General features: G+C 42.2%; 1 protein-coding gene across 2 annotated transcripts in view; it reads right to left on the reverse strand.

The window, feature by feature from the left end:
• Nucleotides 1-17,805, reverse strand: part of IQGAP2 (IQ motif containing GTPase activating protein 2) — a 162,509-nt gene that overhangs the window by 116,257 nt on the left and 28,447 nt on the right. For both annotated transcript variants that reach the window (XM_077347356.1, XM_077347357.1), the window contains exon 2: nucleotides 9,257-9,356. In XM_077347356.1, coding sequence (XP_077203471.1) covers nucleotides 9,257-9,356 — 100 coding nt within the window. The remainder of the gene's footprint in view (nucleotides 1-9,256; nucleotides 9,357-17,805) is intronic.

The raw sequence follows: 17,805 nt of genomic DNA on the forward strand, positions 1-17,805 counted from the left end.
GCCCAAGGACACCCGATGGTCCCCAGCCCTGGAATCCACAAAGGCAATACAGCAGGGGTAGTCAAACTGCGGCCCTCCAGATGTCCACGGACTACAATTCCCATGAGCCCCTGCCAGCGTTCGCTGGCAGGGGCTCATGGGAATTGTAGTCCGTGGACATCTGGAGGGCCGCAGTTTGACTACCCCTGCAATACAGGGTAAATCCAGGCCGCAGCTTCTCAAATCTTCCCCAAGTATTATACTAAACTGCAGCCATTCTAGTTCTCCCAAGTAAATACTATACTGACCTGGGTATATAATTGCTAACCTTAATACAATTTGTGAATAACACTGTAAAGTTATCAGTAGGGCACAAGTTAAATTGCAGAAATTTAGTTATGTCAATAGAATTTGTAGCAACTGCAGGTTGTAACCTCTTAATTTCTAAATCACACAGTGACTACTAAATTACATTATTTGTGTTGTTTGTGTGTGCAGTGCAATAAAATCTGAAATACTGAACTTCATAGCTACATTACAATTGTGTTATCAGTAACTCTAGTTTCAACCAGTTTAAAGTCAATACTAAGTAATTCCTTAAACTTGATAAGAACATACTTAAGAATGTTGCACATGTTTTAAATTGTAAATGTGGCAAGGTAAGGCAGGGAAGGGAAGGGAAATCACATGTTTCAGAGACTACTACTGGAAAAGCAACTGTAAGGTTGATATGTTAAAGTTAAGAAGATTCTAGAGTTAAAACAATCAAAGAAATAGAAAGCCAAAACTATTTTTTTTTATTGGTCATCATGTTTGAATCTGAAAAGCCAAAAACACACATTAATCATCATTTGACATTAATAATCCAAAACAACCTTGATACAACAGTCCTAAAGTACAACACACTTTACATCTCCTTTTTCTTTCCTGAACATACCCCCTATTGCCTTAATTACACATCTAGATCTGCGAAGGCAGTTATTAAACCTTACACAAGCACAGTCACTTGGTGCCTGCTTGATACGTAACTTTGTGTCTAGGCAAAAAAAATGCTGAATGCCACAATAAAGTATTACACACAGACACCTAATTATGGTGTCTGGGACCACTAGTGGTGTGTTTTAAGTTACTGCCCGTGTGTGAATGAAGCTTCATCTAATATCTCACAGCTGTAATGTTATCTGTTAACCACCAAACATGTTTCAGAATCCATAGTGTTATTATTTGACAGCATTAATATATCTAATTCTCAACTTTACCAAACCTGTGGATACTTAAATCTGGAAAGTGTAGCCATGAACAGACAAGAGGGATCTTTCCAAAAATCTTTAAAATGCACCAGGAAAATCTGAAATTTTCAAAAGAGGTTTAAAAAACTTCAATAATCAGAGCCTATAGCTTTAAGAAACTACTGCTCTCACTGGCTATTGCTAGGGAACCATTCCAAAACTGCCTGTCTTCAAGCTATGGTCTGTCAGTAAAAGTCAGTTAGGTCTGGCATAAAATTAAAGTACTGCACAAGGTAACAGAAATTCTCAGTGCCATTTTGAGGTTGTCAGGCAACCCAGTACAAAAGCAGCCACTGAAGGGAAGGATAGGGGCACAAAACACTTTCCTTGTTGAAGGAACCTGCCAAGCCAGCCAAGTGAGACTCAAAGATCACAAAAGCACCCATGAGTCAGGAGCACTGACAACGGAGGGTTCATGTTTTTCTTGTGAGCACTGGGACCATGGGTCATCAGGGAAGATGAATACACAGTTGGCCTTACGCAGTAGTATGCATGTAAACCTTCCACAGAATGCATGGAGGCTGTGGGCACTACACTGGCTGCCCCATACATATTAATCTTCCCTGATTTTGAAGGTCTGAAAGCATGGCAATACTTCTAGCCTATGGAACACAACTCTGCACTTAACTGAAATAGTGGAAATTACATTATGCCCAGATATATTTCTACCAAGGACTGCACAAGATTATAGCTGTTAATACATTCAGCAGTTAGAAAGTTAATTAACATAACAGAAAGCTAACTAACTCATAATAAACTAAAGGGAGGGGAGCACGATATCTGTACACATAATAAAAACATCCTTATTGAGTCTCAACATAAGTTCTCACGCCCTACTAAAATAAGGACATTTCAACACTTGCTCTAACTCAAAGCTACAGGTTCTACTCCATGCTTTTGAATTTAATGAAGGAGTTGGGAGGAGAACAGGAAAAACATCCTGCCAGCTTATCAAGCAACTAACTTGTAATTAAACACCTGAGAACATTACCTTCCACCCCCATAATTATTTTTAAGATTTCTTTACATTATTCAAGTGACCTTTTCTAGAACTGACTTGCAAAGAGCAAGTTAAAGGAAAGAGCAAAACCCAGAACTGTTTCCCAGTCACATTATGACTTTCGCAGAGGATTTGTTCAGGTCACTATGAAAAGGTATAAACATGTTCAATATCAAATATATCATCCTGCTGACAGTGACAAACACCTTGTTATATATTAAAAGCAATTTCCTATTCTCTAATAGACGCAGTCCTGTGCAGAAAGCATATTTACAGAAGCACAACCACTGACAGAATTTCTCTTTTAAGTTCAGCTCTGGACCTTTTGCTTGTTAAACCAGTGGTACCGGAAGACTGCAAACAGTACATTTATAGAGCAGCTCCAAGAACAAACACTCTCCCACTGCCACGTACAAACGAACAACAGCATTTTTAAATTACACAACCATTAGTCAGCTTTTTGAATACAAAACATAGGAAAGTACAACCCATAAGCTTGGTACTAACTGTACTGCTTCCAAGAAGTTGCCCTTGAAGACAGTTTCAAGGAAAACTCAGCAAACTAATCAGAGTTCTCCAGACAGTTATAAGAATGGTAAATGGCCTGTAGCAGACAAGGAGATATACCTAAACTTAGCAAAAATCTCAGCAATATAAGAACAGTCTGGAGACAGAAAGAGCCACCTGGGGTATTCTAAGAAAGATGGAGAATGGTCTACTGTGACAGAGGGGACCAGGTAGGTAACTTCTGCTGGGATTGCTGTGCACTTATTATGCCACAACGGAGGTAGGCACAATTCACAGACACCTTAGACCCAACATCATTTTGGTAGCAAGCTTAAAGTGTAGGAACCCTTATTTGACATTGATAGACCACTCAGAGCCTCTTGTGGCGCAGAGTGGTAAGCGGCAGAAATGCTGTACTGAAATTGTCTGCCCATGAGGTTAGGAGTTTGATCCCAGCAGCCGGCTCAAGGTTGACTCAGCCTTCCAAGGTTGGTAAAATGAGGCTTGCTGCTGGGGGGTAAAACAGTAATGACTGGGGAAGGCACTGGCAAGGCCACACTGTATTGAGTCTGCCATGAAAAGCTAGAGGGCATCACCCCAAGGGTCAGACATGACTCGGTGCTTGCACAGGGGATACCTTTACCTTTAGACCACTCTAGATCAATATGGATTTTCTGACCCATGAGCATATGCATAGAAGACTAGGAAAATCCTGCACTTGCTAGAGAAGAGAACCTGATGAGTTCCTTCTTTCGATTAAGCAATCAATCTCCTTTCTCAATAACCTTAATAGGTGAGTAAAGCAGTGATAAAAATCCGATTTTAAAAGGTTAATTCTCAAGCAAATGATGGGGAATTGGGAAAGGGAAAAAGAAACAAAATATGCAGTTTCTGGCTAATTCAACATTGAGAGTAGCCTTTTCCCCCTTTGAGGTGGGGTCAAAATACATAGGCTGGAAGTGAAAGCCCTCAAAACTGGCAAAGGTTGTTAGATGCTACTGGCGAGCTAGTCTATATTTCATGTATTTCCTGAAGGATTCATCTCTGACCAATCACAAAAGGGGGGCTTAAACAGATGGTTCTCCAAAACCCATGTAGGTCTTGCACAGAACTTTTAAGAGTGCATGGAGAGCATACAAGTGTGGTGCTAATGTTTCTGCATAGGGATGCCATAAAGGATGCCATTTTATACTGTTCTCCCTTTATTCTGTAAGGTGCCTTGGGCAGGTTCCCTGGAGAGACAGCATGAAGTTTTCCAACTAAATGAATAATAAAACAATTGATAACTTAACCAGCTATTAGAATTAATATGATGATTTTATGACCTCCCTGTCTCAGGAGACCCAGCTTGGTGTAATGGTTAGGACTGTGGACTTCTAATCTGCCGAGCCTGGTGTGATTCTGCACTCCCCCACATGCAGCCAGCTGGGTGACTTTGGCCCAGTCACTGCCCAGAGAAAGCTGTTTTGATCAAGCAGTAATATCAGGGCTCTCTCAGCCTTACCCACCTCACAGGGTGTCTGTTGTAGGGAGAGGAAAGGGAAGGTGACTGTAAGTCACTTTGAGCCTTCTTCGGGTAGAGAAAAGCAGCATATAAGAACTATTGTGCAGTTCCTCAGGGACAGGCAGAACTTTAAAAACTGGGACAAAATGTCATCTACAACGTATAAACTGGGAACTTTAGGTGATTCATGGCACCTTTTCTTGCTGGGTTACCCTGCTCAACAACTGCTGTTTTCTGCTGACTTTTGGATGTACCTACTGCATACATAGCAATGAGGAATAATGGAAGGAAGGATCCATTTACAACTGGCTTGTTCTTCACTATGATAAACTTTTCAGTGCTTGGCTTGTTTCCTGTCCTCAGTTCTTTTGGACTTCTGCTCATTATTCTCAAAACTGCTGAGATCATAACTCCTGTCTCCCTGCACTTCCTGTTACAGTGCTCTAATGTCACATTATGTGTTACATGCCGACAGGTCAGTGGGTACCCCATCTGGAAAGAAGAAGACCACTGCTTTACAATACATACAACAATATTGCCAGAAAGAGAATGAGCTGTTGAGAGATCAAATACTGCTCTTTCCTACAGTTAAAATCATTGTACAATTGCTTCAGCATAGTTTATAATTGCTGCCATTTTTTCCTAAGCGAATTTGAAACATTTTCACAGATCTAAAGGACAGCATCAAACAACTCATCATTCTGCAGTTTACAGAAGCTAATTACTTATCCTAATTATTGTTTTTCTCTAGCTTAAAAAGACTTAAGAAGCATTTTACTGACCATGGGATGCATGGAGAGGGCTCTAAGTATTTTGAAAGTTGTGATTTAAAGTTTTAGAGCGTGCAGCTTGTATCTGAGGTATCTGAATCCCGGATATTTGAAGAAGTGAGTAGTGACTCACAAAAGCTCATACCTTGCCACAAATTTTGATAGCCTTTAATGTACTACTAGGCTCTTGCTCTTTTCTACTGCTACAGACTAACATGGCTACCCATCTTAATCTAGCCTAAATTTGTAAATCAGAAATGTATGTAATGAAAAGGTAACTGAATGCTAATCAAAACAAAGATGGAAGGACACATCTCAGTTCCATGTTTTGAAGACCTAGCCAACGCACTGACCCTGAAACTGAAACTAAGAACTAAACGTTCCTGAGCATACCAACTAGCTGATTAGCTTGCATGATTGATTTTAAGTTTTTTTGGCTTTTAAGGTTTTAATACATATTATGCTAAGTTAAATTATTGATAAATTGTGTATGTATGTATGTATGTATGTATGTATGTATGTATGTATGTATGTATGTATGTATGTATGTATGTATAATTACTTACGTTGGATGCTGCCCAGAGCCAGCATGCTGGGAGGGGCAGGGTATAAATCCTTACCATAGGTCCTTTATATATATTCGAAATGCCCACCTGGGCAGTCCTGTCCGGGTCCTGTCTGGGTGCTGTCTGGCAGCTGACCCAGACAGGAGCTTCCCGTCCAGAGGGGCGATCCAGACGCGCCCAGGCCTGACCCTGGAGCGTCCGCATGCCCAGCCTCGCTGCCAAAAGCTTCCTGGCCTGTGAGGAGGGTGCATTGATGGCTCCCAGGTACTTCTGGGGAGGGGTTTCAATAACCCTTTAGCCTGTACTGCGGGGCAGGGGGGGGCTTTCCCTTCCCCTTGGCCCCCAAAGCTAAGCTGGCAACAGGGCTTTGGGACCAACAGGGCTTTGGAGGCCAAGGGAAAGTGGCTGAGGGGAGGAGGGAAGGCTTTCCCTTCCTTTCACTCCCAAAGCTCTCTTGCCAGCTCACAGAGCCAGCAAGGGGGCTTTAAGGAGCTGAGGGGGAGATGGGCGGGAGAGGGGAGCATTCCCTTCCCTTTGCCTTGCAAAGCCCTCTTGCCAGCTCGCACAGCCGACGACAGGGCTTTGCTACCCAAAGGGAAGCCTTTCAAAGCCCTTTTTAAAAATGGGCTTTGATACTAGTTGAATAATAAAATAAAACAAACCTCTCCATCCATGGCTAGACATGCTCAATGTATTGGCCTCGTCATCATATCTATGTAGTTCAGAAAGAAATGGGTTGATGAGCTGCCCACTTATATGACATACAATGGACAACAGAAAAACACATGTAAGATGGTTTCAACACTGCCTGAATTACAGGGACATATTCCTTCAGAATAGGGCACTTTCGAGAAACTGCATGTTAGTCTTCTGCATGCATAAGATTCAGTTGCCATAACTAAATATTTTGTTGAAAGCATCTTAGCTACTTGGACGTAGACTATTGCATGAGCATGAAAGACTAAAGATCATTAGAATCAGTTCTAAAGTGCCCATGTAGCCAAAACGTAAAAGTAATCTACCAGGCTTGGGTTTCTAACAGTCTTTGATTCGTATTCTGACATAAGAAAACACAGGAGACAATTTGGGGTACTAAGAATTTTACGAAGAAATGTAGAAATGGCTTTTATCATTCTCCTTTCCCCCTTTTCCCTCATAAAAACCCTATAAGGTAAGTGACATTGAACGTGTGTGACAAGCCCAAGGTCACTTAGAAAGTTCCAAGGCAGAATGGCAAGCTGAATGTGGGTCTCCCAGAACCTAGATGGACACGAAGCACTCTAACAAACTGGTTCTCATTAAAATTAATATTTCATTGGCATTTTCTCTTAATGTCCCCCTACCCAAAATTTCCCAATATTTTTCCATCAGAAAAATAGGAAAAACCCTTCCCAGGGAATCCCCTCCTTTCCCGGGACCTTCACATCTCTACACATCTCTACACATGACCACCACTAACTTCATGCTACCAATTTTATTCCTGGTGACAGCAGATTAGTATGAAAAATGTACCCTTAATAAAGGCAGGTTTTGGAAAGAGGCTGGGGATTTCTCACATATATTGTATTTTCCAAAACACATTTATTTCCTATCCCTCTTGCCATTTATGTTTCTATCATAGCCACCCTCTAAGACAGCCCTTCTCAACTTTTTTACCATTGAGAAATCACTGAAACATTCTTGAGGCTTCCAGAAACCCCAGAAATGGTGCGATTATGCAGAATATTGCAGAGCAGCATAACAGTGTATATGCCCACCAGGGGCTCCTCCCCTTCCCAGGTCCGTCATTGGCCATAGTGTGTGTGTATGAGCTGGCATGACCTTATATGGTCATATCATTTGGTAAATGTTTAACAAATATTAAAAATATATTAAAAAGTAATTAATTCCCACCCATTTGGGAAACCCTCCTAGGGCTGTCAAAAAACCCCAGTGTTTCATGAGACTCTGGTTGAGAAAGCCTGCTCTAATATCTCATTTTACCAATAGGAAGAATGATGGAATTGAGGGGAAAGTGAGTTAAAAGGAAGAAAATGAAAGCATTGTGAACAGGAAGCAAAAAGAATGACTCAACAGTAGCAGCCCAAACAACGATCACTACTGGGCAGTTACTATCAACTTTGCTTAACATTTTACCAGAATGTGAGTGACAGTTCATGACTTCTCCCAAACAGATTAATCTTAAAGGCAAAGCTTCCTGAACAATTCCATTAGCAATATTGCACAAAGAGGCATTTATAGAAGTGTTACGAAATAGAGAAACGTTACGAGCAAGACCATGTTAAGAAGTATCCAAATCATTTCCCTCGTATCCAGCAGATGACCCTCATGTGAGTTTACTGCAAAGAATGGTTAAGTGATGCTTCCAAGACTGGTTTGGGGGGAACACACAATTTACACGATTGATTATATGCACAATATTATATTATAACAGTGTTACCTAAAACATTCTACAACATAAGAATGCAGGACTTCAGAGTGCATAGAAAAGTGCTCCAACAGGATCTGTCTAAACCTCAACCTCCAAAGAGAGCAGGAGGTAGAACAGAGTCCAAAAAAAACACAAAAGTTATGCACGCTGTTACAAAAAATCCTAACTTCACATATACAATGACAGAGATCTACTGTGATATTGATTACCAACCAGAGAAAGATCTTGGTGTGACAGCGGGAAGTTTATTAGAAAGAGTGTTCATACTTCAAATACAAAAATTTACAACGATTTAATTTCCCTTTCAAAGAGACTGAAAACAAGACAATTAATTGTGAAAATTCATGATGTGCTCAGATTTAGAACCATTCAGACAATCTGACCAGGCAGAATTGAAAAGTGGAACAAAGGGTATCCACTATATGATGAAAGATCTGTATTGTAACGGAGAAGAGAGACTAAAGGGCATATAATCTAGGTTTTAAAATCATTTTGTGAAAGCAATGAATACAGGTTATTCTTTCAAAATAGATTACTAATAGGTAGTACCTGACATAGTAAACATATTGAATTGATGATATAGCATTGTGATGGCCATCAGGTTAACTTAAGCCAATTTATAGGGAATGGTGCTACCAGAGTTTATTGGCAATGACCACTAAATGGAAACATCATGTCAGAGATGTATTTCCCCAAACATCTAAGAACACAAAAGAAATGGGAACTTCCTTGTTTGAATATCTCCTGAAGTCATCTGGATGGAGGTGGAAGATTTAACAAGGTAGCTCTCTGGTCTGACCCAGCAGGGTTATTTTTATGTTAAATAGCTTTCTAAGTAATTGGATAAATTAAAATGCTACAAAGTCCTGAACACCAGATTATATAACAACAGCTCAATACCAAAAATAGCACAAAGACTTGAAGACAAGTATGCCAGGAGAAAATAGTCAATTTAAAACCAGAATGGCCATGAATCCTTGACTGAATTCAGAAAAGGCAAATGTTAGTTTTAGCAGCAATCCCTACGTCTATTTCGGGCAAAATTAGTGGCCATATTCTATCAAGTTGCTGCACTTTTGCATTCAATTCACGGGAAAGCCATGCTGGGTTGATCCTTAAGACACAAAAAGTTAACCTCAATATCAGTGTCAACCACGCTGGATTTTTGGCACTACAAGATTACTCAAAGGATTTACGGAACTGCGATTACCTTTTTGCTTCTTCTAGGTGACATAAGTACTCATAGGCAATATTCTGACGGCGCCTTTCATCCATCTCTTCTGCTGAAAGCCGTTCATCATCCACAATAGCTGTCAAGCATAAAAACATACTGAATTATAAATAATTAAGGGTGAACAATGCACATATTTACGAACAAGCCGTTCCTACAGATGTGACCGAACACATTTGCACAATTCAGACAAAGTGCAAAAATTATTTACTTCATTCACACTCTGCCTTTCTCCCCAATGTGGACCTGAAATGGCTTATATCATTCTCCCCTTTTCTTAACCTCACAACAACCCTGTGAAGTAGGTTAGGCAGAGAGGGTACGCAGAGAAGGTAGGACTGGCCAATGGTCACCTAGTGAGCTTCCATGGCAGAGCAGGGATTCAAACCAGGGTCTCCCAGATCCTAATCCAACACTGGCCACCGCACCTCACTGACTCCCTAAGTCAATCTTTTTCAACCTTTTGATTGTGGAGGAACCCTGAAATAATTTTTCAGATGAGGAACCCTGGAAGTGATGAAACGGCCCTTTCAAAGAAGTGGACATGGAACCACAATTTATCAAGGCAAAACAGAATTTGAATGAACATCTGCTCACTCAACAACAAACTAGTGTTAGTTAAAATAAACTTTAATTTAGATGGAATTCCTAACTAAGATCCCGGGAGAGCTTCCCAGGAGTTCAGACGGCTGCAGACATCAGTAGACGTCACTGGAGCCCACTTCTGTTGCTCTATAGGCCCAGTCCCTCCTCCACAATGGAACCAGAAAATGATCGATTGATTGTCTGGCTCCTGTTTCTTAGTTCCATTGCCTGTAGCCTCAGAGGACATTCGGGAAGAACAATCCAAGATGTCTCCATCCAGATATCATGTGAAACCAGTTAATGGTGGTTAGTAATTTTAAAAACTCCATTTTCTGCATTCAACACCCAATTTGATAGATCCTTTTTTTTTGCTATTAATACACAATTTATGGCAATTCTATAGGGTTTTCAAGGCAAGAGATATTCAGACACAGCCTCTGTGTATTGATCCTTAATTTCCTGGGCACTCTCCTATCCAATACTAACCAGGGCGCAGACTTTACTTCTGATGAGATCGGGATAGTCTGGGCTATCCAGATTCAAGGATGATGGAAGCTACCCTGCTTAGCTTCTGATGTTTCAAGGGGCCTGACTGGTCCTTAACGGGCACAGTTCATTGGTCCACAAATTCATTCAGCTACAGTCTCGGATTGCTTACTTTACAATCTCTTCATTTGCATTGTGGCCCATGTTAGCATAACTTCCCTCCCTGCATGGGCCAACATTTATTTATTAGATTTCTCACCCGCCACTCCCATACAGCTCGTGGCTGGTCACAGAAGTCTGTTCAAAACCCCCAATAAAATACCCATTTAACCACAGACAAAAATACAACAACAAAAGATGTGGCAAGCCATTAAATTCCAAATCTGTCCCATAGAGATGGTAAAACCATTAAATTCCCATTTCAAATTTATTTATGTCTTAGAAGGGGGTAAGGAAGGTCCGATGACTCCACGTCCGCCATACAATGGAAGTATCTTTAGCCTGGCCGGGGGGAGGGGGTTGGGAGGGCTATGGAAATCTGCTGGGCTAGATACTCTCTGAAGCTGCCTCTTGGAGGGTTGACGGCTGTTGCATGTGGGGGCTGGGTGGGGGTTGCAGACAGTGATTTTACTGCCCTCTGGCTTTTGATCTTTGTTGTTTGTATTGCTTTCATGTGCTTTTTTAAAATTACTATGTAAACTGCCACTAGCCGGCTGGGCCAGAGAATGGCGGTTAATACAATAACAACAACAACAACAATAACAAATATGGATTGCAGATATAACAATTAAGCTGTGGTTTTAATATTTATTTGTATTAGTTTTATAGTACAGTAAAATGCTTTCTATATATCAGGAAAAAGAGAAAATGCCACACTTGTGAGAAATGTTAACTTTCATAGCTATATACAGTATGACTTTCTAATTTATGATTGTCTGGGGGAAATGCTACATGAATGCTTTTTTCATAGCTATGCATTTATCTCATCTCAAGACTAAAATAACATCCTTGTGACTCCAAACTGTCAGATTACAGATTACACATAGACATAGAGGCTTCATAAACTTTGCTTCTATAATTAAATGCACTTTTTAGTTTCAGAATGGACTCAATATTTACTTAACAGAGCCAAAATGTCCCCTAAACTGAACTTACGAACAGGGAACAAAATGAATTTGTCTCAATTCCATCCCCCTTCTAGTTTCTTCTGGTTAAGCAGTGTCTGAAGTGGGAAGCAGGGTTTTTTTCCCCCTTTCAGACAGATTGGGTGGCCTTCAGCAGAGAAATGACACCATCCCATTTCCTATCCCCAACTGCAATCTGGCTGCCATATTAGAAGTTTCAAAGCAGTCTTCAAAGGCAGCGTCATATAAATCACAACTGTGACTCACCGGGAACACCACTGACATAGTGGAGAGTGGGCCAAAGAGACGTGACAGGCTGGCAAGGCTTCAGCACAACAGTGCGTCGGGGATGAAGAGGCAGGGCTTGGGTGGCTATATAAGCCGTCATGTGGCTCTAGCCCGCCTCTCCGTCCAAGCAGCCAATGAGGGACAGCTTTTAATTGTCATAGCTGCGGTTTAGGGCACAGGGGAGAGCCTGTTGGCAGGAGTCCGGTTTGTATACTGGACTCCCTGGCGGATGGGGGAACCTCATAAGAGGTTGACAAGCGGCGAGTGCGGCTGACCCAGCTGGAAGGCCAAGGGCTCACTGGCCAGGCAGCTGAAGGAAAGCCAAATGAGATAGGCGCCCCGTTGGCTCCCTTCTTAAAAGCTGCTGCACCTTGTGATGGATTCCCAGGAGGCAAGGGACCCTCTCTCCTGGCTGGAAACAATGCAGGTACCTCAGGGAACCAGATATGAGCAGCCGCACAGCTGATGGTCAGGCTCCAACCACTGATCCAGGCCAACCCTCCAGAGGAAGGTTGTTTCAAAATAAAGCTGTGGCCTACATTTAAAGCCAAACATGTTGTATCTTCTTCTTGCCGCTCAGCTATCCACGGCAGTAACCTACCCGGGGTGTTTTCAGAGCATGGTTCACTGTAGCCCAATCACACACTTGAAGGAATGGCCATAGCTAGCACATCAGCATATGCTGAGAAAAGACACCACATGCCCAAGCCTCCAGTCACGTGGTAGGATCCAGCAGTCTCCAGATACAAGATTGCCTCTTATAATTCATAATTGTTATTTTTCTTAATAATTTGTTACACAGGTTTTGTCTGCTCCAAATCTGATCAGTTTGCTCAGAATTCTAGCATTATTCCACCCTTTTGCTTAACTCTTTGCTGAGATTTTCTTTCTATACTTCTAGTCTAGCATATTTCTATATTTTAAAAACTGCATAGTCTATCTTTCTGGCAGCTCAAGGCTGCATACAAAACAGAGGTATTAAATTACAAAACAGCAATTAAAACATACTAATAAAAACTGTAACTCTGACAGCCTAAATACACATTCTGTGCCTCACAACAAACTGCAGAATGCCCTTTGAAACAAGAAGATATTCTATGACCTTGTAAAGGCTTGGCATGGATAATCTGTTCCTCAACAGCCGCATAATGCTTGAAATGCTCCACTTTCTCACTCTGGATGAAAATGTTAATCATACAGCAGGAAAAGTCAAAAAGACCTCAGGGCTAACCTAAACATGCACATGACTAGTTCAGGAAATATGGTATTTCATGTATAGGAACACCAAGTCATGAGGGGCTTCAAAAGAACTACCATCATGATCTGAGTTTGGAAATAAATAGTCAGAGCAGAGACTTAAGCACAGGAATATATGGTCATAGCAACTAGCTCGTAAATGCAGACTTCTATTTGTATTTCACAGCCACTGAGCTGTCGCTAAATACACCAGTAGAAAGCATGTTACAATAGTTAGTTCTACAGATTACAGTAACATGGCCAGATCCATTGCATTCAGAAGGGATTACAGTTTATAGACCAGACTAAGATCTCTCAATGGGAGAATTCCCAGTAGAACTAAAAGAAGCATTGGTATGCCTGTTGCTCAAAAAAAAACATTTTTTGGACATGCAGAAGCCTAAGAACTACCGCCCTGTCTCGTACCTAGCGTTACTGGGGAAGTTAATTGAAAGGGCTGTGGCAGACCAAATATCAGCTTCAGCCCTTGACCCATTTCAGTCAGGTTTCCAGTCTGGCTATGGGGTAGAAGGCAGTGCTAGTTGCTCTAACGGACTACAGCGTTTGACACAGTAGATCATGAGCTCCTAGCTCACCACCTTGTCTATGACAGGATATGGGGGGCAGCCCTCAAATGGCTGATCTCCTTCCTCTGAGGTCACGGACAAAGGACTGAAATAGGAGAGAAAGTATCCAACCATCATCAGCTCACATATTGAGTCCCACAGGGAACAGTCCTCTTTCCTATTTTATTTAACATCTTCATGTGCCCTTCTGCTCAGCTGGTGCAGAGGTTTGGGCTTGGGTTGCCACCAATATGCAGATGACACCCAGCTCTTCCTCCTGATGGATGACTGCCCCAATTCCCCCACAAAAAAAAACTTTAGCCAGATGCCTGGAAGCAATGACGAAATGGCTCAAGCAGAGTCGTCTGAAGCTCAACCCTTCAAGGACAGAAGTCCTGTGTGGCCGGGTAGGAAGGGACCAAGATAGGAAGCGCGCTTACCCTAGCAGTAGCCCACTCTGCCAGAAACCTGGGTGTGATCCTCGATGCCTCCCTTACCATGGAGGCACAGGTCACGAGAGTAGCTTGGCTGGCCTTCTACCACCTACAGCAAGCCAATCTACTAGCGCCTTACTTGGCTGTTCTGCTGTTTCAGACTAACATGGCTACTCACTTGACTCTATCAAGATAAAGACAATAACAGTTTTTGGGTGTAAATATGCCACAACTGTTAGCAGAGGTTAATTATTACAGCAGAGAAAGATGTGTAGGCATACGAGCGCTAGATAATATGACAGGTCACTGGGCGCATACTGACAGAATAAGTTTACTGCATCATTTGGTTCCAGGTAGCCCTTGAAAAACATGCTGTCGAACAGCCGTGTCAGGCTGAGGTGGGGCAGATAATTAAATGACCGGATGATTCTTGCCATGCAAACAACGACAACAACAACAAAAACCCACTTACAGACTGAGAGGACCAGCTCTTGCCTAGCAAGCCTAACAATTCAGCCAGGATTTGAGAATCACAAAACAGTGCCAACAACATTGGCTCCACTCAGCTAAAGAAGTAAAGCTGCTAGAACATTTGAAGGCTTAGGGAGTAAAAGAATTCTGGTTCTCTTCCTAGCCCCCTCCATAAAGCCATGCAAATTGTAGCAAAATTTTTAATACAAGTAGTACTTAGGCTTGGGTTCTTCTGACTCACAGCTAGATGACAGATGTGGGGAGCACATTTCCCAGAGCACCACAGGATCAGATTTCGATTAGGACCATGGCACTGGAAGGGGGGGGGGCTGCCTTCAGCACAATGCCATTTTTGTGAGGTAAGATGGCCTTGTGAGTTAGTGCTCCCTTCAGGGGCTGTGCATACACTGAATACAAGATACTCAGCTCGCATGGGGGTAAATAAATGACCTCCCAGTGGGTCATATCCACTCAGAAAAGCACCCTGTGCTTTGGTCCCAATTTAAATCAGGATCTGCAACGCTTGAGGAAATGAGTTTCCCGTAGCTGCCATCTGAGTGGGTTGGGAAATTGCCAACACAACTCACAGACTAATGTCTCATCTAACTGGGGCCTTAGTTAGTATATAAAACTGTGCTTTTTGGCATATTTGTGAAATTTAAAACAAAACTGTTGCACCCCTTTGGAAGAGGTATCTTAGTTTCCGTCCAAATCAAATACTTTGTTTACTCCAAGTATGTTCTAGTTTCAGCCTTTATTTTTTTCTTTCTCAGACGGGAAAAACTGTCTCACATTAGTCACAAAAGAATGAGCAGAATGTTTGGATATAGTTAAATTGTGTAGCATTGTTAGAAAGACTGAACTCGTCGGTAGTATTATCATACTGTTACTATACTGCTAAATTCTGTGCAACTGCTATTAAATTATGTATCTGTACACAGAAATATGTGATTTTATGGTTTTTGTTTTATTGTTCACATATTTTAGCAACTTTTAAATTATTTATGCATATTACAGGTTGCATTGGTCTTTGATCGTTAATAATAAAGACTGATTATACAGTTATACACACTACAGTATATTAACAGAGATGCTTGGTGAGGCTGGCAATAGAGTGCTGTGGGAGAGGGGAGACACAACAGGCAAGTAACAGGGTCACTCACCTCATTGCCCAAATAGTTGCTATAGGTGCTCACCCCTTCTCTGTGGTCAAAGCCGCTGTTTTCTGCAGGCTGCTACAGGATGCCTATTTCTAATACATGCCCCTACTTGCACCACACTGAGCAGGGTCATGTTGACCTCGTTGTACAGGGCTGCCAGGGACCATGTGAAGGCACAGTTGTCCTGCACTTCCAGAACTATGCACTTCATGTCTGACATCGGGACCTTCCCTCAGTCACACAATGCGCATCTGTCACTGACGGTACATTGGTGGCAACCCAGCAACATTGTGAGGGAGGGTGAGGAAACCAGTGTTAAGTAGTGTGAGGGCCAACTATTGCCAGGCTCTGCTCCATGCCAAGGTACTTGAGAGGGTGCAAACAGTGGACAATATATCAGCCACCATCAAAAATCAGCTAGTGGCATGGAGAGACGGGGGCCTCTCCATGGGCTTCATGACAACTGATGGTGGTATTAATATAAGGGCAGCAGCAAGAGCACGAGGCCTCAGGCACATTCACTGCATGGCCCATCTTCTTCACCCTGTGGTTATGGATACTTTGGAGCTGGTTTTCTTAGAGAGCCCCATTTTGGATGTTGAGAGAAGACCTTGGAGAACCCCAGGGCGATTTGATGGTGTGCTCATTCATTCACGCAGTCACCAGCCATCCTAAACCAAAATTTAGTGATGAAAATTTTAAAAATCCACACAAAATCTGTTCTTCATCTTGATTGAGAGGAAAGGGTAGAATTGGATAGTTAATGAGCCAAAAAGAAACCAGCAAAACTCATAGGGACAACATAAAAATGAAGCTAACGTGCTGAGAAATATGTTCTTTGCAGGGGTTGGGGGTGGGAAAGAGAGAGCCTGTGATGGAGGGCAGCTGCAGCATCATAGAATCATAGAGCTGGAAGGGGCCATACAGGCCATCTAGTCCCACCCCCTGCTCAACGCAGGATCGGCCCAATGCATCCTAAAGCATCCAAGAAAAGTGTGTATCCAACCTTTGCTTGAAGACTGCCAGTGAAGGGGAGCTCACCACCTCCTTAGGCAGCCTATTCCACTGCTGAACTACTCTGACTGTGAAAAATGTTTTCCTGATATCTAGCCTATATCGTTGTACTTGTAGTTTAAACCCATTACTACGTGTCCTTTCCTCTGCAGCCAATGGGAACAGCATCCTGCCCTCCTCCAAATGACAACCTCTCAAATACTTAAAGAGGGCTATCATGTCCCCTCTCAACCTCCTTTTTTCCAGGCTGAACATTCCCAAGTCCCTCAACCTATCTTCATAGGGCTTGGTCCCTTGGCCCCAGATCATCCTCGTCGCTCTCCCCTGTACCCTTTCAATTTTATCTACGTCCTTCTTGAAGTGAGGCCTCCAGAACTGCACACAGTACTCCACTTGTGGTCTGACCAGTGCCGTATACAATGGGACTATGACATCTTGTGATTTTGATGTGATGCCCCTGTTAATACAGCCCAAAATGGCATTTGCCTTTTTTACCGCTGCATCACACTGCCTGCTCATGTTTAGTTTACAATCCACAAGTACCCCAAGGTCTCGTTCACACACAGTGTTACCTAGAAGCGTATCCCCCATCCAGTAGGCATGCTTTTCATTTTTCTGACCCAGATGTAGAACTTTACACTTATCTTTATTAGATTGCATCTTGTTCTCATTTGCCCAATTTTCCATTGTGTTCAGATCTCGTTGAACTCTGTCTCTGGTGTGTGTCCCCTCCCAGTTTCTACTTCAGAGCTTCAGAGATTTGACTTGAGTCCTGATAAGTTTTGGCACTACCCACAGTGGCACTGGTTCAAGCCTTACAAAAATGACCCCCTCCCAACACACACACATCGTTTAAAAACTGAATTTCTTTTTCTAGTGCAGCCCTAGAAGTCACACTTAAAGAACATACGGAAAATGTCAGGTATATCTAAAAAAAAAAAAATCCCACTGGATTTTTCTTTGTGTCTTTCAAAATGTTTATGTCCCCTTTAGAAAACTTCAAACACTAAACAAAACCGTCCTGATAAATGTAACAGAAAATGCAGTTCCAATCTTCCCCTAATTTGTCCACTTCCAAATATGATCCATGAGGCATCATGGTGCTCTAGCTAATGATAACTCTCCATCCCCTTTCTGCTGTAATCCAACTCTAAATCAGGCCTT

This window comes from Paroedura picta, chromosome 7 (genome assembly GCF_049243985.1).
Source record: "Paroedura picta isolate Pp20150507F chromosome 7, Ppicta_v3.0, whole genome shotgun sequence".
NCBI classification, from domain to species: Eukaryota; Metazoa; Chordata; class Lepidosauria; order Squamata; family Gekkonidae; genus Paroedura; species Paroedura picta.